The 23,507-nt window shown below is 40.7% G+C and overlaps 1 protein-coding gene across 2 annotated transcripts in view; it reads right to left on the reverse strand.

Moving 5' to 3' along the window:
• LOC117490209 (FRAS1-related extracellular matrix protein 2-like) overlaps window positions 1-23,507 on the reverse strand; it is a 62,525-nt gene that overhangs the window by 14,282 nt on the left and 24,736 nt on the right. For both annotated transcript variants that reach the window (XM_034139823.1, XM_034139824.1), the window contains exons 3-8: window positions 20,144-20,290; window positions 12,401-12,631; window positions 8,392-8,517; window positions 6,479-6,730; window positions 800-949; window positions 459-668 (exon numbers count right to left, since the gene is read on the reverse strand). In XM_034139823.1, coding sequence (XP_033995714.1) covers window positions 459-668; window positions 800-949; window positions 6,479-6,730; window positions 8,392-8,517; window positions 12,401-12,631; window positions 20,144-20,290 — 1,116 coding nt within the window. The remainder of the gene's footprint in view (window positions 1-458; window positions 669-799; window positions 950-6,478; window positions 6,731-8,391; window positions 8,518-12,400; window positions 12,632-20,143; window positions 20,291-23,507) is intronic.

Raw genomic sequence — 23,507 nt, forward strand, 5'->3', positions numbered from 1 at the left:
CAATGACAATGCTAACACAATAACCACTTGAGTCTAGCGTCTTAGCTAACAATGGCTAACTAGCATTAAACAGAAAGTACAGCTGATGTTGATGGGAATATTATAAACCATAAATCAGTATTAGACAAATTACAATTTTGGTGCTGGTGTTAAGTAAACATTTTAAATTCACCAAAGTTATTTAAATTCATCCTGAGGGGGACATGCATTTAGAACAAATACATCAAGTAGATTTTAATATATTTAGCAGGATATTATCATGAAACTCATTTAGATTAATCTCCTTGGCACCATGGCTGTCTTCACCTAATACAGTCAAGGTATTTAGTGTTGCAGCTTAAAGAAAAGTATGGGAATCCCCACGTTTAGTAGGATTCATCCTCTGGGGCCCATGAATGCCTGTTTTAAATTGTCAGGACCTTCAACTGAAATGAGGAGAGGTAAACAAAGTCTCTCACAGTCAGACACAGAGTCATTGATGAAGACTGTAGCCATCCCAGGTTCCCCCAGAATGCCGTTCACTGGCATACGGAGGACAAGCTCAAAGCTCTCAATGCCCTCCAGCTCTGGTTGTCCCAGGTCATCCAGAATGGTGACTCTGAAGGTCTGCATGCTGACGCCCGGAGCGAAATCCAGGTTAAGACTGATGCCCACGTAGTCAATACCGGCTAGAGGAAGGACAGAGAGGGGTTGAAAGGACGGGAAAAGGTTAAATGGGCAGAATGCAGAGAGATCTTATCTGCAATTTCAAAGATTCCGATCAATCACAAGCAACACTTTTCTATTAGCGGTATATTACCTTCTGCAGAGACAGGCTCGGCCTTGCGAGAGCGCACGGTGGCGGAGGCCGTCTTGGACAGATCTGTCCCTGTCCTCCACACTTTGACCTCCACGTATCCATCACTCTCATCCACATGATACTCCACCTCTCCAAAGTAAAACACTGGAGCTGTAGAAAAAGGGAAAAATAAATGTGAAGCATTTGTTTAATCTTTTAAAGGTCCCATGTCATGCTTTTCCGGTTATTACCCGTCCCCTTGTGTGTTATGAAGGTTTTTATGCATGTAAACGGTGTGCAGAGTCAAAACCCTCAAAGTACACCCTGTAGCGAGTAAAACTCTAACACAGAAAATACCTCCCCAAAACGCCTTGTTGGAGATACGTCACTGCCCATTTGATTCTTCCATTTCGTGGAGCCGTTACGTTACGTCCGCGGAGCCGTTACGTTAAGCCCCCGCTGATTAGTCCAAATTGACCAATCCACGGACTTCCTCACACACACACACTCAGTGCAGGCAGCTCTGATGTGCTGATTTCTCCTCCCTGGCTGCAGGCTGATAACAGACAGTTGGGATCGCGGCGAGATTCTCTCTGCAGACCCATTCTCACAGCGTTTATCAACCTTTTTCTTACTCAATATCAAGCCACACTTATTGTTTTTACTTCGGCTGTGACTTTGTGTGTGCTCAGGATGAGTTTGGCTGTGTTTGGCTGTGTATCGCTAAACAAGGAAACAACACCTCCACGGAGCTCAGCGCGATTCACAACGTCCCGACCAATCAGAGCACACTGTGCTCACAGGGAGGGTTGGGGCTGGAGCTATTGGAGCTACAACGAGCCGTTAAAGGCAGAGGGTGAAATTCAGTGAATACACGTAGTTTACAGAGATGCTGTATGAGAAACCAATGTGAGTTTGGAAAATTGCACAATATAAATCTATTCTAGTAGACCTCAACAATGGAATTATGATCAGTGGAAATGGCCATGGCATGGGCCCTTTCAAATCCTGTAATTTTTACATGAATTCCAGACTGATCAGTTCACATTTGGGCACACGTGAGTTAACCTTTTTATTGCTCCCTTAATTATCTCATGTTGCTTTGAAACTTAACTCAAACTCCATATCATAATTTTAATTGACACTGTTATTCTACTTTTCGTTTAATGTTAACATTACTTGTCTCCTCTACTTATGAGTGCACCTGTGGTAGCATTAGGGTTTTCAGAAAGCCACCCGTAGTCTGACAGGATCTATTTGTAAAGCCAGCAGCCGGACACAGAGGTCAAACAGCGACAGCCCATTAGTCTGAAGTTTAACTGCAGGGGAGCGTGACCTTTCAACCTTTCCTGGCCTCTCATCCCACCTCATTGTTACCATTCTTTTGACGGAAACCACTAAGTACTGTGAACAAAAAAAGACCAAGTTAGCACTGAAAAAACAAGGCCTCTATATTTGTGTGTGTGTGTGTGTGTGTGTGTGTGTGTGTGTGTGTGTGTGTGTGTGTGTGTGTGTGTCGTGTGTCTCTTTCTCTGAATGTGGTATAGTGAGACGGTGAGACATAGAGAAAGCAGCCCCCTAGGCTGCTCAAAGGTTTGTTTGAACTGGCATTGTTTCCTGAGGCAGCAAAATGGAGGGAGTCCAATGTGTATTTGACAGCTTCATCTCTCACAAACCCCCCCGTCAAGTCCAAAAAAACTGACAGAATAAAAGTTCCTCTGTCTCCCTTTTAAGATGCCACTCACTTGCACATGGCTCCTTTCTTTTATTCTGGCATATAATCCAAAAATAGAATGCGTAATCACATTTTTTCGTGTGGTGATCAGACGCAGAGTTTTATCCTTTCCTGAATATTTCTTTACTGATAGATGAACTTTTTATATACTTTATCTGGGCCAGATGACAAAACCTAAGTATAGTGTACATATGCAAATAAGAACATTTACTGAAGTTACATTTTGAATCTCACTTGAACAGCGCCAGTGACAGCTCAGGGCACAGTGAGTCTCACATATCAAGTGTAGCCTGTTTCTTCTCTCGCTATCAAAAGACTCAATGCATCTGTCTGTTTATAATACCCTTTACTCCCACGCACTTGGTTACACACTCACAGATGTTGCACTGGTCTGTGATGCAAATAGTATTTGAGTATTTGCACAACGGCACAATAAAAGGAAAATTACAGATGGTGTAGGTGGGAAAAACACATGGATAAAACTCACCATATTTTCTGATTCAGTATGTGGGCTGGTAAGTGTTTTTGTTTAATGAGTATTATTGCTTTAATGCCTGCCTTTGTAGTGGAAACATGTAGCATAACTGTAAACAATATGTAAGCAATCTGGCACACATTCCTTTTATGCCCGAGGAGGAAACTTCTGCTTGAGTGCTAATATACATGTCTGAAATCACACATGTCCTGACTGCACCCGGAGACGACAAATTCTCGACACCACAAGAGGGAATTGAGTGATGACTGATGAGTGAGAACTGCATCCTCTCTGCCCTCTGGGAACACGCCTGTGGTTTAGCACTCTGAAGTGTGTGTGAGGGCTGGGGAAGGTGTTGAGCCAAATAGTGATAATTACTATGTGTGGGTGTTTGTAGCCATTTGTGTGTCACTGTGCTTTTAAATACAGTTTATAGAGCATTCTCAGCTGTCCTCTAAAAAAGGGCCCCTGCTTTTTGAAGGAGATGACTAATAAAATCCAACAAAATTGTCTTGAAATATCCCCCTGGAACTTATAATGTTTTTTTAAGTGATAAACCTCCCATTGGTGCGTGGGGTTTGTATGTTCTGCTACATATATCATGCTAATTGTGTCTAATCTTTCTTAAAAAGGGTTCTTTTTTATTGTGATATTATGCACAGTTTTACTGCTTTAGGCCTTTAAAACACATCTACCATTTCTTTGTTTGTCTTAACATATGCAACCGAGGTGTCACCAGAGTTTGCAAGTAAACACTGCTTTACTTTGAAGTCCAAGAGACCAAAAACGGTTCAAAAAAACAAACTAAAATGTTAACCATGTTTTTATCCATGGGTAAAATGCAAGCAGGTAATGAAATTAGTCAACATTTTGCACTTTAGCATTTAGAGCAACAAGAAACATTAATTTGTTTCTTATTTAAGTTAAGGCTGATGTGGAAATCATTGACATATTTATTTCCTTTCTTCTCCTTTTCATATTGAATGTGTATTCTGTATGTAACAACATTAAAGGAGTTTAGAGAAAATATTGAAAGAAAAAAACGTTCTTATAGTTTGCGGCGTATATGCTAATTGAGGAAATGAAATGTAAGTAAGAAGACGGCATGTTTGTATTTTAAACATTTACAATTTAAATACTTTTAAATAATGAAATGGGCTTCCAATAATGACAATAGGTAAAGGAGTGTGAAGTCTGCGGTAATATTTCTCCTGAAGTGTTTCAAAACCCAGCTTTTTTGTATCTTCAGCAAAGGCATAATGTACAAACGAGCAATGGGCAAGCAATTCTGCTGCTTTGGGAGTGTGGCCAACAGAAACGCTGCCCTAATATTGAAATGAAGGACTGGGTTTCCAAAAAAATACTCAGAGCTAATCTACAATTTTACAAACTCAGCTGGTGCCATATGCACCCGACTGAGAGAGACTGAGTGTCCTTTCTCCTTGGCATGGTGCAAGGAGATGACAACGCTCACTTTGAGTCAGAGGGTGCAGCCATGCGGAGCACAACACTCAGGGAGACAGGTACTGTAGAGTTTAATCTGGTAAAGAACTAAATCTAGCAGACACCCCTGGGTTTTTTGGTGAGAGAGAGGGGGAGAGAGAGAGCGAGAGAGAGAGAGAGAGAGAGAGAGAGAGAGAGAGAGAGAGAGAGAGAGAGAGAGAGAGAGAGAGAGTAGTGGAAAAATGGAAAAATAGATGGAAGGAGAACGGCGGACTAAACTTGACTCTAACCTGAGGGAAGGAAAAATGGGGCAAGGGAGAGCACTAGCAGTCACACTTGGAGTTTTACAAGTGCTTTTTTTTACCACTTACCTTTGATGCATGATTTGAGGTCTACCGTTAACACACACAGACCCACACACACATAAGCATGCATGCACAGCAGACCACCATACACACGAGTAAACACAGAGCATTATAACTGTTGTTTCTTCCCTGGCTGTTGTTGTTGTTGGCTGTATTAAAGTGACGGAGGGTGCAGGTATTAGAGCACTGCCAGACACTGTATTGTCCTCTGGGAGGCAAAAAATGACACATCATCTCTCACTGGAGTTGGGTTTTCACAAACACATTTTCCATTCCTTTGAACTTAGCACTAAGACTGAAGTGTTCTGATAGTATACTAACAATCAGACAGTGTGTCATGTTTCTCGTTAACTAGCCCCCAGATGCCTCCATGCACACACAACCACACCCATACACATTCAATTTGGCACAATTGTTTGTATACATAAATGAGTTGTCTTCGGTCTGACACTGGCATGACAAGTCCTCTCTGACACAAATAATTGATGACATGGAAACTAAAAGAGAAATACTCTATACTGTATATGTAAGGAGACTTAATTTTTTCAAAAGATATTTAGTCATTTTAACTTCCCCCTGGCACACACACGACAAGTTGTTATGCTGAAGAAACTTGCAATTAACTTTTTTACTTTTTCCCCCTGACTAAATCCAGTCATAATTTAAACCAATATGCCTGAATTAATACAAGCTTCTGATATGACTATTCTCCTTGCTCTACGTACGTAACACTGCCTGATGAATTGTTACAGTTTTTTTATTTTGGATGGCAGTTCAAAGTAGACAACTATATCCCACTACATAATGACTCATAGTACGTTCAATTTCTATTGAACAAGGTAAGAGAGCAGTAGGAATGATGTCAAATGAATTCAGGGCACAGCAAAATTATATATTATAATATATAAAGGCAATTTACACTGAGTTGAACTAGATGTAGGTCAATTTAATCTTCTTCCACTGTTGAAAGACTTCTATGACATGATCTATTAGGTTATCATATTATCATCAACCCCTTATTCAAATTGCAGGAATATGACCAAAATGTATTACTCCCTTTTACTGTCACAATGCAATTCAACAAGACACCTGGAGCAGAAACATTCATCCTTTCTTAGTCTATTAAGTAAATCAATGCAGAATATGGAGATAAGGGAGAATGCCTGTATATTGCAATAAGTATTTCCCAGCAGGCTTATCCGTCCCTAGATAAAACCTCTGCTTGTTTCTGTGCCTGTCATGAGATGTAATCTGCTTTGTCCATACAATGTTGTAACAGGATAAACACAGACCAGGGACATGTCTACATAATGTAGTCCCAATGGACCCCTGTATGAGTCCCGACATTAATAAAAAATTGCCTGTGTGACAGCGAGACAGGAGTGTGATTCCCTGCGTCTGCTGCGGGTGAAGAGACTATGTCAGGGTGTTCTCAACATGCCTCAACAGCCTGTCTGTAAACAAGCTTAATTAGGAAAATATGTGACATAAAGACTCTGAAGGAAATTCGCCAGAACGTCTAGCAAAGTGGCAACTGTGTGTGTGTCAATATTGTGTGTTTTTTAACCTTAAAGACCTAGACATACACACATCAAACAGATAATTCTCCGCCTTTCTTCATCATAATCTTTCATCGGCTATAACATAAATAGAACTATAGGGGGAGCATCAGCATGCCTTACCATCATTCGTGTCTTCCAAGATGTTGACTTTGGAGGTGGGGTAGTGCTTTCCCAGACGCCCCCCGACAGGCAGTGACAGAGTGACGTTGAAGCTCTCTTCTCCCTCGTACAGAGAGTCGTCGATAACCACCACGCGACACTGCTTCTCCCTCTCACCCTTGTCAAAGCGAAGGACGCTGCCATGCTCCTCCGGGCGGGAGATGAAATCCGAGTAAGACAGGACGGTGGTTGGAATCGTCCCTGAAGCAGAACCTTCACAGGGACCAGAAAAAGAAGAGACGACAGTGACAGGAGTTTAGAAAGAAATGGAAAGACATGAGTGCTCTGCTTGAGGTACAGGGGACCTATCATGCAAAATGCACTTTTGTACGTCTTTTATACATGAATATGTGTCCCCGGTGTTCCAGGGAACTCACCAAGTGTCAGAAAACACAACCCTCTCTATTTTTCTCCATACCCAAATCTCTGAAAAAGGGGCTGCAACGGATCTGATAAAAACTGATCCAGATTTGAACACTGTCCTGACGTCAGGACAGTGGCGCTACGGCTATTGGGCCAACTCCACCAATCAGGAGGAGACAGCCACGGCCATTGCCGTTCGAAAGCGCTGGAGACGCTGTAGTACATACAGTGGACGGGTGGCGCAGTGGTCTGTGCGTCTGATCATCAGATCAAGGGTTGGGGAACTCCAGTTCGAAACCCGCCGCCACTGCGTCAGGCCGTTGTGTCCTTGGGCAAGACACTTCACCCGAATTTGCTCCTGTGGGTATTGTCCACAGTACATGTATGATACCAATGTGTACTTGTAAAAGCGCCTCGATGACTTTGAGGTGTGAAGATGGGCGGTGTTGCGCAGTGTGCTGTGCAATGATTATCAGATCAAGGGGGTGAAACCCGCTGCGTCTGTAAAGCCGACCTGAACTTGCTCCTGTGGGTATTGTCCACAGTAGATGACCATTACATGTATTTGTAAAGTGCTTTGAGATTCATTGATAAAGCACTATAATAAATATAAGGAGTATATGCCAGGCCTGTAGGTGGTGCTGTTCTCACATAATCAGCCCTTGCAAAAACAGTGCAAATTGAGCGAAATGAGGCATGGCTAAAATGCATGATCTGTTTGGTATTTTGAAAAAAAAAAAAGTATAAATATGCCTTATATAGGTATGGTCCTACACTATATTATTCAAATATAGCATGATAGGTCCACTTTAAGGGAAAAAGTTTATTTAAGTACTTATTATCATATATCTTTCAATGATTTCAATGAATCAAATGTGAAAAGTAGTTGAGTAAATTTGAAGGATAGTGCGCACATCGGACTTACAAACAAACCCTTTCTGTTCCTGTAGTCATAATGACTGTAACCATAATGGTGTGTCCTTTAATTGGCGCTCATTATGTCATTGTTTCTGTTTAAATGCTAGAACACAATAGGAACATTCCAGCCTCGCAGGTTTTCTCAAAATCGAACCTGTTGTGTAGCCACTAAAAACCTTTTAATAATTGTATGCACATAACATCACATTGACACAATATGGACGCTAGATTTAAAAGCACAACCTGTGATTTTCATATGTCAACAAGATTTATACTATCATTCTCCAATTTTATTTTGTACTGTATCCTTAAAGCACAAGTTAGCTTGATTTATTGCTGTTGTCTTATGATGTTAGGATTTCTTTGGAAGTACAGTATGATAATCCAAGGCACATAAAATCGGTTTAATAGTGTATCATTTACATCTTACTTTAATATGTGAATAAATAACAGGTGGTGAAAAACTATTCACTTAGAATTTAATAATACACATTCTCCATTTAATGTTATCAGGCTAAACAGCAAGTTGGTATGCAGGTGAGTTACACTGAGGATTATCTTGTTCAATGAGGTTAAAAAAGGTAAGTATATACCCTGCTGTGTGTAGCAGACCACCATGAGCTCCTCGCTGATGTCTCCACTGCGGTGCACCGGGATGAACAGCTCTCCAACATCTTCCTCCACTGAGTGGATCTGTGCAGGGAAAAACACTGTCGACTCTGTTTGGGGGAGAAAAGAGAGTGGACAGAGTCAGAGGGACAAAGGAAAGGGTAATGATATGTATAACAATCTGAAAAAATCCACAGTACAACTAGGCCATCGATACTGAAACAGGCTTTTGTTCTGGCTCTGCATTAGTGAGCTGTAGCTGAAATGTTTTTATTCAGATGTATTGCAGTGGTGGTCCTGTGGTGTGCTTATTCATATTCAAAAATAACTCTCCATCACATTTTTTGGGTTTGAAGCAACGAGAGGTGCTCTTCAAAGAGACCCCTGTGGAAGTGTTTCTCCCTGCCTGGTGTGACGCTCACATTTGCACATGCAAGTCTCTCAGAGGACTCAGCTGGAGGTTTGGACACATCCACTCCCCCAATACACAGTGGGGTCAGAAAAACATCTTTCTCATTGTTTTTCTCTGGTTCTTTACTCCTCTCTCCATCTGTGAGAGGACTTTGTGATGTACAGTAGAGAGAGACTTAGAGCGGGTGAAAGCATCATCTATCAAAACAGAGAACTTACTGGCATAATAGAAAGTTGGAGTTATTTTCCACAGACGCACAGGGACCAATAAAAATACTAGCAGAGTGGACTGAGCTCGTCCCAGATCTTTTACTTTGTTCCCCCTCCCCTTTTCTCTTTGAGATGAATGAGTGAATGATGGGGGCTTCAGGCCACTTGTGGCTTGCTTACAGTATGCAACATAAACTTGCACAAAAATGGCAAGCACTGGAGTGTGAACAATCTGCAAGAAAAACAGATTTGGATGTTTGATTCAAGAACCAGCGAGAAAAGAGATCAGCACCTGAGATGACTCTTTGGGATGGAGTCATCAACATAGGACAATCTCATGCACCGCAGGGGGTCAAAGATTTCTCTTCTCTTACGATAACTCTCTCTAAATTGTTCTCTATCTCCTTCTCTATCTCCTCTATCTTCTCCCTTTTCCTCCGTTTCTCCCTTCTGTGGCTGCCCACAATCTGTTACTCCCCAGGGGGTGCAGAGACTCATAGCAGGGGATTAGGGTTCACTGCTTACCTATCACACACACACACACACACACACACACACACACACACACACACACACACACACACACACACACACACACACACACACACACACACACACACACACACACACACACACACACACACACACACACACACACACACACACACACACACACACACACACACACACACACACACACACACACACACACACCGCTATACCCTGATTTTCATCTCTCTCTACACATAGAGGACAACCTAATTTTTCATTCACATTTCACCTCACACTTGGCTTTTCTAATGCCTTTAAATCCACCCGAGAATGAAAAAAGCAGTTTTTTTTCTGACAGTCGAGTTCACATCCTAGAAGGAAAACACACACCTATTTTAAATCATTTATGGGAAGATAAAATAAACATGCTTTTGCATTCTGTGTTGAAATAGTAAACACTTGCACCTGATCTTGCTGTTGCCTTGCAATTTATTTTCAATTCTATGCCTAGAAGTTCTCCATTATTGATGATTCCATACTTAATACTTTCTTTCACAGTGAGCAGCAGCAAACACACCAATTACAGTCCCCTGATGCGTCCTACATTAGTCAAGAGATTTTACATCCTAACTGAGACAAAGCTCTTATATTTACTCGAGGATGTGCTTGACTGCAGCTGGCCTTGCGATCTCAGACCAAAAATGACAAAGCATAAAACAGTTCTTCATCATTAAGTTGAATAACCTTGGTACAACATGCAGCAGGGTCAGCTCGACTGGTATCCCTGCTATAAAGGATGCTAGAAAAGGATAACTGACTCCAGCAGGATGCTGGTACTGCTTGCAGCTAACAGTCAAACAGCCGGCTGCCTGCTACCTTCATCTTCTGTCAGCACTGTGCATGGATTATATATGAAGAAAGCCACAAAGTTTTGTAGAACGCTTGGATATCACACCCAGTAATTAAACCAAGCTTGTGTCTGCAGCAGCAATGAAAGTGTGTTCACCACAGGCAGCCGCGCTACAGGACAAGCCCACTCCTCGTTATTAATTGAAGGAGCAACAGGCTAATACAGAAGGGCGGTGGAGAACACACATTCTTATAACTAAAGCAAAAAAAATAATACAAAAAAAGAGCTCCAGGCATGTGTGCACACAAACACAGACTGTCCGCGCTGGTAGAAGAAATTCAGCTTTTTTACGCTCTCCTTAATTTTGAAACCTTTTCTTTTTTTAAAGCTTAGCGATCGTCTCTGCTTCTCTAAAGCTATTACCCCAGCTGACATATCCTCTAGGGAGAGAGGGTTTCTCCAGGCCAACCAGAAGACCAGACAAAGCCAGTTTTCATCATTAGAGAAGAAGCTGGAGTACAGCTAACGCCACAGGCATAGCTAAAGCTTCACTGGCCCATTAGAGTACAGAGTGGCACATCTCTGTCACATTAGACAATCCCTGGAGATGATAGAAAACAAACCAGCTCCTACAGTCACACACACCCTAATTAACCCACAGGGGAGGAAAGACTGAGGAAGGAGAATGTGAAGGGGGAGAGAGAGAGATAACGAAATGGTGAAAGAGAAAGAATGATAAGGCAAATGAAAGAGGGAGAGTGATGAGAGCAGCTGTTGCGTGAGTCACTATAATGGAGGCTTCGGTGTATACATATTTGTTGCTCACCTATTATTATATAAAAGGTGGTTCGAGGAAGGGACCTTGCATACAAAAGCTGAAAGTAAAAGCTGCACAGGAGTTAATCTGGTCTTGATGGAGCAGAGCAGCGAGTGTGTCGCACTACTCAATATGCCATTAACATTTCAATTTGCAGGCAAAGCAACAAAGACAGAGGACGGTGAAAATGGCATATTATAAACTTTTTTTAAGAGAGAAAGCAAAAGGCTGAAGTTTTGTGAGATTTTGCATAAGACACTCCTGTGCAAACCTTTTAGCGGTTGACCGACGTTCAATTATATTAAGCTTGCATTCTTTGAATTGGCCTGAGGATAATGGACATATAAATAAACAAATACCTCTACTAATTTTGTTGAATTGGGTTTTAAGATTAAGCATTCGGTATTTCCAGTGAGTGTAAAAACTGGAAATATGTATCATCCGTACCTCATATCTCACTGTCTGTCATGTCATATTTCTCTTCTTTGCCTCCATAGATTTGACATGACTGTATATCTGCACTAGACAGCAGTTATATTGACAATTCGTCATTCTGTGTGTGCCAAGTTGACTGATGCTTCACACAACAAATGTGATATACTCTAAAGGCCTGTGTATTTTTCATTGTTGTCTAACAGGAATACTTGAGTGGCAGTTGGGATTTTGTGTGGTGTGCATTATAAATGTCAGAAACTTCCCTGTCTCTGTTATATTTGTCTGGTGAGGTGTGCAAAACCCTCAATATGGTCTATTACCTTTTTTTTTCCAATCTTATTGTCTGTCTGTAGAGGCACTTAGTTTGATCTCGATTTTTAATAATGGATGTCATATGGAATAGGGACACATAGATGATGGAGAATACAGAATGAATCAATACAAAAAAAGTTCTCAATGCAATACAATCCTTTGTAATCTGTTTGTTTGAGTCCATATGAACCTAAAACAGAAACTTTGCAACTCTCTTGTATAAATTGGATGCTGCCAACACCTAATATTCTCCATCTGTATTCAGTCTCCAGAAATGGTTACTTCCAGGACAGAACAAACGGAGATTATTCTGAATAAATGGGCCAAAAATGAATTAATGCATTTCAGCTTCATGGTCTATTGCGATTTAAATGTGGAGAAAAAGCTCCATCATATGTTCACAACAATACAATATTCAGTGGTCTCCATGTGTGTACTCAGGGCATGATATATATGCAGGACTGACCGTCACTAGGATCCAGGATCTCAACTATTGCTGTGTCGGGGAACTCCATCACCCCCATCACCGGCTCCGAGAGCAGAATCTGGAAGGTCTCCGCCTGCTCGTACTTCCCATCAGTCAGTATCCGAACCCTCCACGTGGCGGTGGTCTGCCCCGGGTTGAACTGGACCTGCCTCTGGGACTTACCCTTGAAATCCTCGTCCTTCTTCGCGCTACCATCCTGGGTGCCAATGCCTGAAAGATACAGAGAGCGATAGTCATCAAAAAGGAAGAGGAAAGTAGAACAGGCCAGATTGCAAGAACAAAAAACGGACAAAAAACAGCAAGAAAGAAGTGAAGACAAAACAAAGAGAGCGACCATTAAAGGGTGACAGGCAGAAGAGAGAAACAGATGAAAAACAGATAAGATATTCACACCCTTTAATGTTGTTCAGAGTGGTGTGAAAAAGAGCGCTGCGTCTACATTTCTTCACTGATCATTCACAGGGCCTCAGGAATGTGTGAAATGAATTTGATACTGAAGCGTTTAAATAAGCATATCCCACCTTACTGAGATGGATTAGCTACCATGGTTGTTGGCTATGCATGCAAATGTGTGCGTGTCTCCTTTTCTCTTCAAATGTCTCCTATTTCATTTATAATAGGCCTTTCATGTGGTTCTACTCCACAACGATCCATCTAACATTGATGCTCATAAACACACCTTCTTCAAAGTAGCGGAGCTCACTGGTACCACTGGGTTTCACATCAAACGCACATCAAGGAAAGCCAGGTGGCAGAAGCCATACAATAATGTATTACATTTGGAAATGAGCTGTACACATTCCTTTGTCTGCTTTCACAGTGCCTCACAAGAACAAGGTGAGCAGAGCCATGCCAGGCTGATGCTTGTGACTGTAAATATGAAAGGATTTGTTTTCCCTTTTAAGACACACAGGAAAAAAAAGAAGGTGACAACGACAAGCAGATGAGACTGGATACATTATGTCATACACACAATTAAAAAGATCTGAGTATTGTGTGGAAAAAAAAAGCTGACAATAATCATACACACGCTTAAAAATTCACAGAATCGATTTGACTATATCTGAAGCAGTGATTTTATTTGATCACAATGCAATTAAGGTTTTTTTTGTGCTAAGTCCTGCCTTTCTGGGTTCATTTTTGTGTTCACTGATAGTCACACCAGCCAACAATAATGAAATACTGAACTCGCACATTTGATATGATCAGTAGCCAGCAGCATTTCAAAAATATGACACCCTCATTCTCTTCATTTTTGGAAAGGCATTGTTATTTTTCAACTGTCTTTGCTTCTGTGCTTTTATTTTCACAGAACGAGCTAACGATGCTGCTATTGCTCACCGCAGCTACAAGACAACAAAAATCAACGTCCCTGGGGGTCTGTAGAAAGTCTTTCTGGGAAATCTGAGCGATGACTAATGGAAGTTCAGTCAGGACTACCCATGGTTCACTTGCTGAGTGGCCTCTAATCTGGGTCAAGTTGTATGAGGTACATCAAAAATGTGAATTTACAACACCTTTAAATAGCCGCGTTCTTAATCAGACCTTTTATATTTAACATCATGGAGCATCATTAGTGATGAGGCAAACAAAACTGAACTCCTGTTTCTCACCTAACATGACACTAAAATGAAGTTTAAGATGTTTGACACATTTCCAAGATCTGATTCAAAGTGTTTATCCTCTGGTAGTACATGTTATGGCTATCTGCCATTGGATTTGAACATTTCTCTTGCACAAGTATACACTTCAGCTTGTTTGAAGATGCTCCGCGGAAAGCAGGTTCATCTGGTCAATAAATAAAAACCTAGACCGTGACTATCGCAAAGTTCATGGAATTGTGTGTCGAAACTGTCTTGATATCTTCGTGTAGACCAGAGTCAAAATCCAAACATGCAACAGGTTTATATTTTTGCAGAGGATCAATAAACTGAGAGAGATCTTTTAATAGCCGACTCTGCCACTATCAATGAAGACTACTTTACAGAGAGGCAATTACAGACGACTCATACGCATCAAATCTCATATTCATAGAGATCCTGACAATCAATTGATCCATATCAAATAGCACACACGCACGCACGCACGCACGCACGCATGCACGCACGCACGCACATGCCAGGAAAAAGGGAGTTTTGATCTTCAGAGGGTCTCATCCAGCCACCTTTCCCGGACCCCCTGGAGGGGAAGGACACGCATTGCCTGGGGTTGCACTGGGGTTCCTTCACAGCTGGGGGGTTTCACCCAGCAGAGGTATTTGTATCTCTAAGATTATCTTCTTCAACACATTCCCTTGTGTTCTTTTCCATAACACACACAAACACACAATACTCACACATTCTGTTTATAGCTGCTACAGCTTTCCTTTATTGTAGTTTGTTTCATTGATGAAAGCAAAATCTGCAAACAGTTAAGTTTGGCTGGATGTAGTTTATACAATTCATTATGAAGAGTCGATTGTAGGAAAGTGTCGATTGTAGGAACCATCATGCTCATTATACCATAACGGTTATTCCTTATCAAAGCAGCTAAGGTGGAGATTTAAAAAAAAGAGATTCAGAGGTGCAACACCTTCTATTCTCGTATTAAATCATCTCACCTCAGTTCGGCAAAGATAATGAGGAATACAACCTGGGGAATGTAAACCTTGTTAACAATCCTCAAATGATCTCTTTGAGCAAGGACTGACCAGAAAATTACAACAATAACTGTCTTAGTGTGCTTTGACATAGGCAGGGGGGGAAAAGGAGGATGACAATTCATCTCTATCTTGTTTCCCTATGGGGTTTCTCATAATACTCAACAGAGGAATGGCAAAAATGAAAGGAAAAATGTGGAGAGGATGAGTATCTTGGGGGAAATAGAGCAAGAAGATGTGACTATACCAATACACAATAGGAGAATAACCAGAGGATACACACTGAAATGGTTGAACACCACTTGCAGATCGCACACAAGGAAGTGGGAAAATAGAAAGAGCAAGAACAGTTGGCAAACAAGTGATGCGCTGGAGTGAGACAGACAGGAGTGAAGAAGGTAGATCCAAGACAAATGACAAACGGGGAGTGGGTGGAGGAAGAACGCTAGAAAGCCTATGGCACAGACCGAGTGCTGTAAGGCAGTAAGGGAGGAGGAAGAAGCGACATAGTGTCTTTGATGAGGAAAAGCAGGTTAGAAGCAAAATGACCTATACGGTAAAATGAGGTGAGAAGAGATTAGGGATGAAAAGGAAAGAAGGTAAAACAGAGGAAGTGGATGGAAAAGTCAGTGTCAAAGGAGATTAAGTTACAGAATGGAATAAAAAGGACTCAACCGGTAATGGGAGGAAAAACACCCATTACAAAAAAGCTAACGGTTGGTCTCATCTTTGAGAGTAAGCTTGAAAACAGGGGTAGAAAAATCCTATCTGATCCCATGCTCTTGTCCAGCCGTTTCTGCAGGAGCTCTGCGTTGCAGGGGCATTTCTGAACCTTGATCTTATCTCTGCTTTCCTCCTTCACTGATCCTCTCTCCACTTCCTGTGGAGATGGAGCATGTGTAACAGCTCTCCTCCGCCGTTGACTGGTACAGCAAAACTGCTTTCATCAGCTAACCCTTACAACTAAGGGAGCAACAACATCGCTGGGTGTTTTTTATCCATGTTTCCATACATGACACATGGCCTGTCTGATCTAATGTGATCTGTCTATCTACCTGTACGTTCAGTATCAACCTTTTTTATTTTTTCCTTTCTTTTCTGACAAGAATTACAGGGTTTTACTTCTCTCTTTATTGCTCTGATTGTGTAGTGTTATTATTATCTTAGCACACTTCACAAACGATTGATCATAAATGGAGAAATATAGTGAATCGACCTGATTCAAACCAAACTAGTTCAAACTGAATTTTGAAAAATCACAGCCAATCCCAAATCAGGTGGGTCAAATCGGTTTTGGGCAGAGACTTCATCTCTGATCATCTGTATGTTTTAGATTTCATGTTTACTTACAATCAACAATTTCGAAAATGATGCACATTAGGGCTGCTCAAATAATCGTATTTTAATCGCAATTACGATTATGGCTTGCAACGATTACGAAAACAACGTAATCGAAATAAAACGATTATTTTTTTATTATTATTATTTCTTTTTTTTTTTCAAATTACTTTTTTTTAAATTGTTTTTTCAGTTGAATTATACTTAAAGTTCAGGGTAATCAACTGTTAAAAACATACTGTTCACATTTTTTTTCTCCAATAAATTGATGTTTTCAAAGTAAATGGATAATCGTTTTTAATAATCGTGATATCAATTATTGACCCAAATAATCGAGATTATGATCTTTGCCATAATCGAGCAGCCCTAATGCACATTATAAATAGGGCTTTCTACAAAATCCTTCACGTAAAGTTATTGTGTAACAAAGAATACAAATAAATCGTTATGGTTAGACGAAACACGTGAAAGATGAACACAAGGAGAGCCTTAACAACACTGACGGGCCGTCTCCACGGCAGCGTTAAAAAATCTTGAAACGCTTCTGCCCATTCACTTTGAATGGGGTGACGTCACTTTTTTTCGCTTTCGCCGAAATGCATTGTGGGCAGGCGAGCGGAGATTCTCAGGATTTTCAAGATCCAAAGTTGAACAATGTTCAACTTTTGAAGCTGAGGAGGAAGCGTCAGCCAATCAAATCCCGTGTACGCAAATCTGACAGTTCAAGCTCTAGCCAATCAAACGGCGTGTATGCTGGGAGAGACATACCGCAGATCATTTCCTCATATTCCAAAAAATGGAGGAGAAATTAGCGGTAGCGAATCAATCACCCGGTGCTTTATGACCAGACCTACCGGGATATAAACCGGAGGAGCCAGGCATGGAGGGAGGTGGCAGAGACAGTGGTATGTTTTCGCCTGTTTTGGGGAGTTTATATCCAGTTTACTTCGGGCTTTTTGGCTTCGTATGTCGCGGGCGGGAGATTCATGTGATTGGTTGATCGCAAAAAAATCCCCAAGCTTCAGATACGCCCACCTCCAAGATTTTTTTAACGCTGCCGTGGAGACGGCCCGTGACTCTAAATGAGATATTTGCTAAACACTGTCACAAACTACACCCTTATATAGTGTTCAATTGACACCAAACATCAATCCAATACCGCCATTATAGTGGGCGTATTGGATTGTGTTGTATGGTGTTCCTGTTATTTTGTCCACCCGGAGTATATTGCCACTCTGTTATTGGTTCATTTGCTCCATTCTTCTGTTCACCAGCCCAGCAAATTGAAATCTATGAAAGTTATTAGACTTCGATCAGTTTCTGCTTTTCATTCTGTGTTGCCCTAAACTAGATTGTATTTCATCATCAGTGCCTGACCGGTCTACACTAGGCGTATAGACAGAGAAACACACAGAGATACATACATAAAGCGTACATACAATCTATTTAAAAAAACACTGTCAGGGTGAATTTGGTTTAATTCTGTGTTTGAGTGTATCCAACATTTTCCTTGAGCTTAAAAGCAAATATTCCCTCTCTTTAACTTCTGCCACTTATCCGTAAATATGCCTCAGCCCAAAATCTTGTATCTACGTCCGCCTTGAAGGAAAGCACTTTCACACTGATGCATTTCTGTCTACCAGTCATTCATTCAAAAGGAGGTCTTGAAAGTGAGTGTGTGAGCATGTGTTGTGTGTGAGGTCAGAGATAACCAGGTGCTCACACACCGACTGTGCAAAGAGATGAGAGTCTGAACGCAAGCTTTCATGTGTGCTCGACAGATACACTTCCCGAGAGGAATCACATACAACATTCACATGTGCATACACACACACACACATCGGCACACACACAGGTAGATAAGTCTTAAAGCTTACATCAACTGCTCCTCTGTGATGCTACCTGACCCGGCGATTAAAAGGGATCAGAATGATGATGAGAGAAGGGAGTGAGTAAAAGCTGCTTACTGCTGCTGCTTCTCTCAGAGCGAACGAGCTGCAGCACGACAAAGTCAGGGCCAAGAGGAGCGTTCAGGGACCACACCAGCATCATGCTTTTAACCTTTGCATCAGCACAAACACTCAGACGTAAGCACTAAAAACATAGTGGGTTTCCTACATTAAATCACCTCCATCTGCTGGTCAAATAACATATTGAAAAGTATGACATCCTTGTTTGTGTAGCTGTCAGGGTTGGAGATTTGAGCGGCACAGAGCTAGCAGCGTGTTCACTGCCCACTCTGTGTTTTGTACAGTAATGAGCGCTGCAGCCAGAATGATGATGACTTTGTTTTTGAGTTTGCTGATGAGCCACTGATTGTTCTGTCTAAATATGTAAAGTGTCTCATTCTACTCATATGCTTAAGGGTAGTCACTGACATCTGACTAAGGCAAATGAAGAACTTAAGATCGTTGGTAAGCTCAATTTAAAGAACAAATCAGTTCTAATTTGGAATAAAATGTAACAGATGCTACATTCAGAGTATTTAAATGTGGTCTGATCGTACTTTCATTAAAATTGTTATTATAATTAGGGGCATGATTCACCTACTACCTGAACTAGCTACACAAAGTCAACTAACTTTGCCTCCTGTGTATTGTCAAAAAAATGTCTACACACTGAATAAAATGCAACCAACAACTAGGTTTTGTGCATGAGAGAGAATTAAATTAACAATGCTAGTCAAACTGTACGCAGCAGTTAGCCACCATTCACCGCTAAACGAACTGACTGTTGATTTTTTGTGTTAGAGCCCTTAGGGTCCTCCGAGGAAAACTAATATAACAGATCAACACTCATTCATGTTTACAATTCTGCTTTACATAGAGACAAGGAGATGATGATGTGACAGTTCTGTTAATGGTGACACGAATGATGTCATTTTATCACTGACTTGATCTAAGCTCAGTGATTTCACAGCCGTTAATGCTCTTTTTCGATGAGATTTCTTTGAGTATTTTGTTGTATCCACGGCTTGATGCATTTTTTTGACATATTTCTTTGGATGCCTATTTCATATCCTTACAGTGACAAACCATTTGCCCTTCCACAACAAATATGGCTTGCTTCAAAACAGTATTTTAGCAGAAATACTTTCCATGACATTGTTTTTCTTGTATGGGCTGAAACCTCTGCACAGGGCACCACATAGACCTAAGAACTATCTCATCTAGCTCCCTCAAACTCATAATACAAAAGTATTCTCATAAAAGGCCCAAGGCCAAACAGAATTAGAGGACTTAGAGGATAAATCTGGTTACAGTGTGTGTTGAGAGGAAAACGTTGCAATTGCTTTTTGGCTCCAACTGTTGGAAAATACATTTGGTCTCTATGTGTGTATGTGCAGCACTCCAGGTAAAAGATAAGTAAATAAAGCACTGCGGGGAAGCAAATGACCACATTGTGCACACTATTCACCTTCACACAAACTAAAAAGTGGAAAAATAAGGTTCAGGTTGTTCTTTCCTTGAACTCCATAAACTTTATTTTATGCAAACTTTTTCTTTATGCTTGTTGCACACAAGAATAAGGGTAAGTAGAACCAACAAAAAACGGATATTAACACTAATGTACAGTATTGAAGGTACGATGAAAGCTAGGAAACAGAAAGAGAAGATCAATCTGATATTTCAGTCCAGCCCAGAGTGTTGTGCTGACAGATTGAATGACTGATCATGCTTGCTGTCCCAAGAGCCATCCCGCCAGAACAAAAAGCAGTGAGAGAGACAGAAAAACAACAGACTCACCGATGAAAGAGGTCTCTCCCAGGTATCCTCTCCGCCTGAGCACCACCTCGAGGAACTTGTCCTCCTCGTCCACCACGTAGTACTCTCTCTCCAGAGAGATCCAGGCCCAGTCCAGACGGAACTGCTGTCCCTTGAGTTTGTTCCCACCTGCACAAAATACACAATTATATTAAAGGGGACCTATCATGCAAAATCCACTTTTGAATGTCCTTTATACATAAACATGTGTCCCCTCTGTGTAAAGAGATTCGGAAAGTTTCAGGAAAAAAGATTCACTCACTTTTTGTCCTGACCCATTTATATAAAAACCTGTCTGAAAATGAGCTGATCAGATTTTGGACACTTTATGATGTCATAACGATTTGTTGGCTTGTGTAACCATTAGCCAATCACCAACCAAGGTAACCCCCCCCCCCCCCCCCCCCCCACCTTATCACCTGAATCTCATCCTAGAGCACCATTGTGTTCTTTTTAACCAAATATCTCTCAGAGGGGCGCAGTGTTAATTTCGTCAACGAAAACTATGACGAAAAATGTTCGTCAACGACCTTTTTTACATGACTAAGACGAAACGATGACGAGCTAAAAATAGATTCTTGATAACGAAAATTTGACGAAATGTGTATTTAGTTTTCGTTGACGAGACGAGACGGGACTAAGGTGTTAATGGTGGACTATCGGACATTCAAAATGCAGGGTATTTCCCCCCAAGTCCGTCTTGTCTGTCAAAATGCATCTTACATTTCTAACTTGCAATATCATTATTTCCGCTCTCTTCACTCCAGAAGAGCGATCTCCCTCTCTCTCTGTGTGCGGGGGGCGGGGCCTAACAGACACGCTGCAGCGGCAGAGATCTGCCGGGGACGGAGCGTTCAGAGAGTATAGAGACACTCTACAAGACTCAATGTGGACAAAGCTCGTTTGCCATGTTTTCGCGTTAGCGCGTTGACACGAGTAGAGTAGTCTGTCCAAACAGCCGGCCAAAAGGCGTCATATTCAGTCGGAGAAATGCACAATTTTCGACTTCCTTAACTCGTAGCTCTGTTGCCCCAATTACGAGTAACGTTATCACATCAGGTGTGCAGAGGTGGGAGAAGTACTCAGATCTTGTAGCTAAGTAAAAAAATACCATAGTGTAGGAAGAGTTCCTCAAGTCAAAGTATGATCATCAAAATATATTTAAAGTAGCGACAGTAAAAGTAGTGATTGTGCAGATTGGTCCATTTCAGAATAATATGATATGTTTTATAATGATTGATCATTAAAGTGTTCTCAAAGCTAGTAAAGGTGCAGCTAGTTTGAAGGACTTTGTATACTACAGGGTAGCTTGTGAATTTACTAAAGTCTGAGTTAACACTTGATTATATTTCACATCATTCATCCACATCTGTAAAGTGACTAAAGGTATTAAATACATGTAGTGGAGTAGAAGTACACCATTTAACTATGAACTGTAGTGGAGTAGAAGTACACAGTAGCAAAACATTTAAATACTCCAGTAAAGTACAAGTACCTCAACATTTTACTCAAGTACAGTACAATATTTTAACATAATTATACATATTTCATTTATTTCACATTTAAATAAAGCAATTAATTCGGTTAACAATTTGTTAGTTTTTTCCTTTAAAAAATAACAAAAAGTAAATACAAGAATACCGTTAAAGTACCGGATCGATAAGCAGTATTGATAAGACTAGTAGTACTGTAGAAAACCTTAACGATACCCATCCCTAGATATTACACAAGTAAAGTGTTAAGAGAGTGAAATGTTGCTTTACGAATTTCAACACTTGATGCTGTCACCTTGATTACAATGTCAGATTCCTGTATTTGCCGAACTGAATTGGTTTAAAGAGAGAAAACATTTTGACTAAAAGTTGACTAAAATGTAATTTTTCATCGACTAAAAGTAGACTAAAACGTTTTGAGTTTTCGTCGACTAAAACTAGACTAAAACGTTTTGAGTTTTCGTCGACTAAAACTAGACTAAAACTATGAAGGATAGAAATGACTAAAATGTGACTAAAACTAATAACCATTTTCGTCTAAAGACTAAGACTAAGACTAAATCAAAAACAGCTGCCAAAATTAACACTGGAGGGGCGTGGGGAGTGGCTCCTTATTTTCATCTAAAGTAACAGACAGAGAATCAGCACTTTTGAAACAGGGCTGAAACAGAGGGGATAATGGGATGCTGCTATGATCTGTTTGGTATTTGGAGCCAAACACTTCAGAGACATGTTTTGTATTTATCTGAGACCTATAATATATTGATGAAAAACATTATAATAAGGGACCTTTAATACATGTTGTCCATCCTGTTCACTTTCTAAAGATATTTTGTTGTTTCTTTGTAAATATGTCATTGAAAAACCCTTATACCTTCCTGAATTGATTAGGTAATAATGACTAAATTATATTTTATATTAAGTGGGAACGAACTGTCACTATGGAAATAATGTGTGTGTTGGAAAGGCTATTTAAGCACAAAAGCTGAGTCCAATATTCTTTTAAAACTCTGAAAGGAAACTATGAGGGAAAATTGTGTGACCCAAGGGGGCAATTACTGTATAACTGTAATGAAGAAGAAGTGTTTTAATTATTTCCAATGTGCACTTTGTTCCCAACACATCTGCTGCAGAATATTTACAGATACAAAAAAAGGAACACCATACAATATTATATCTTTCTTTATTTACGAGACAATCTTTTTCATGTGCTCTACAATTAGATTCAATTGTCCCTTTGTTTAACTGTATTTTCTTCTCGCCTGTGCACATCAGCCTGAGGATTTAATGCATGCCAGCCAATCAGTGTTGTTAAGGAGGCGTTAGCAGAGTAAATGATCATGTCGGTGCTTGGCTAATAGAACTTCTCAATAGCTGCCACTCTGCAAGCAGACAGGCTGGATGATGCTTTGTGTGGCTAATTTACCCACCTGCAGGGGGAAAAGGACTGAGCTCTGCGATAATGAAAGGAAATAATGATGGCATTGTAAAACTTGAATAAAAGATAAGGTGATGGGATCTTTTGTGTAATAAACAATGCCTAAGTATGCATGGAATTTTCTGTGAGTGCTGAGCTAACTGTCTGAGTGTTTTGCTGGCAGAGGGAAATGAAGAGGTGGAGTACTGTCGCAAGGACGTAATGTGTAGGGTGTCAGAAAGGAAATATCATTTAGTTCTATTGAGCACAATTTAAAGGCTGTTTCTTAAATGCTGGAGCTGTAAGGTTGTTAAAAGCACATACAGCAGAGCATTTCACCTCCATCATTGTAGAGCTCATGAACGGCAGCAGGGCATAGCTTTTCAGACCTTGTGCAAAAGAAGGTTGTACTACTCTTTAAACAATCCTGCACTAT

Source organism: Trematomus bernacchii, unplaced genomic scaffold, assembly GCF_902827165.1.
Source record: "Trematomus bernacchii unplaced genomic scaffold, fTreBer1.1, whole genome shotgun sequence".
NCBI lineage: Eukaryota > Metazoa > Chordata > Actinopteri > Perciformes > Nototheniidae > Trematomus > Trematomus bernacchii.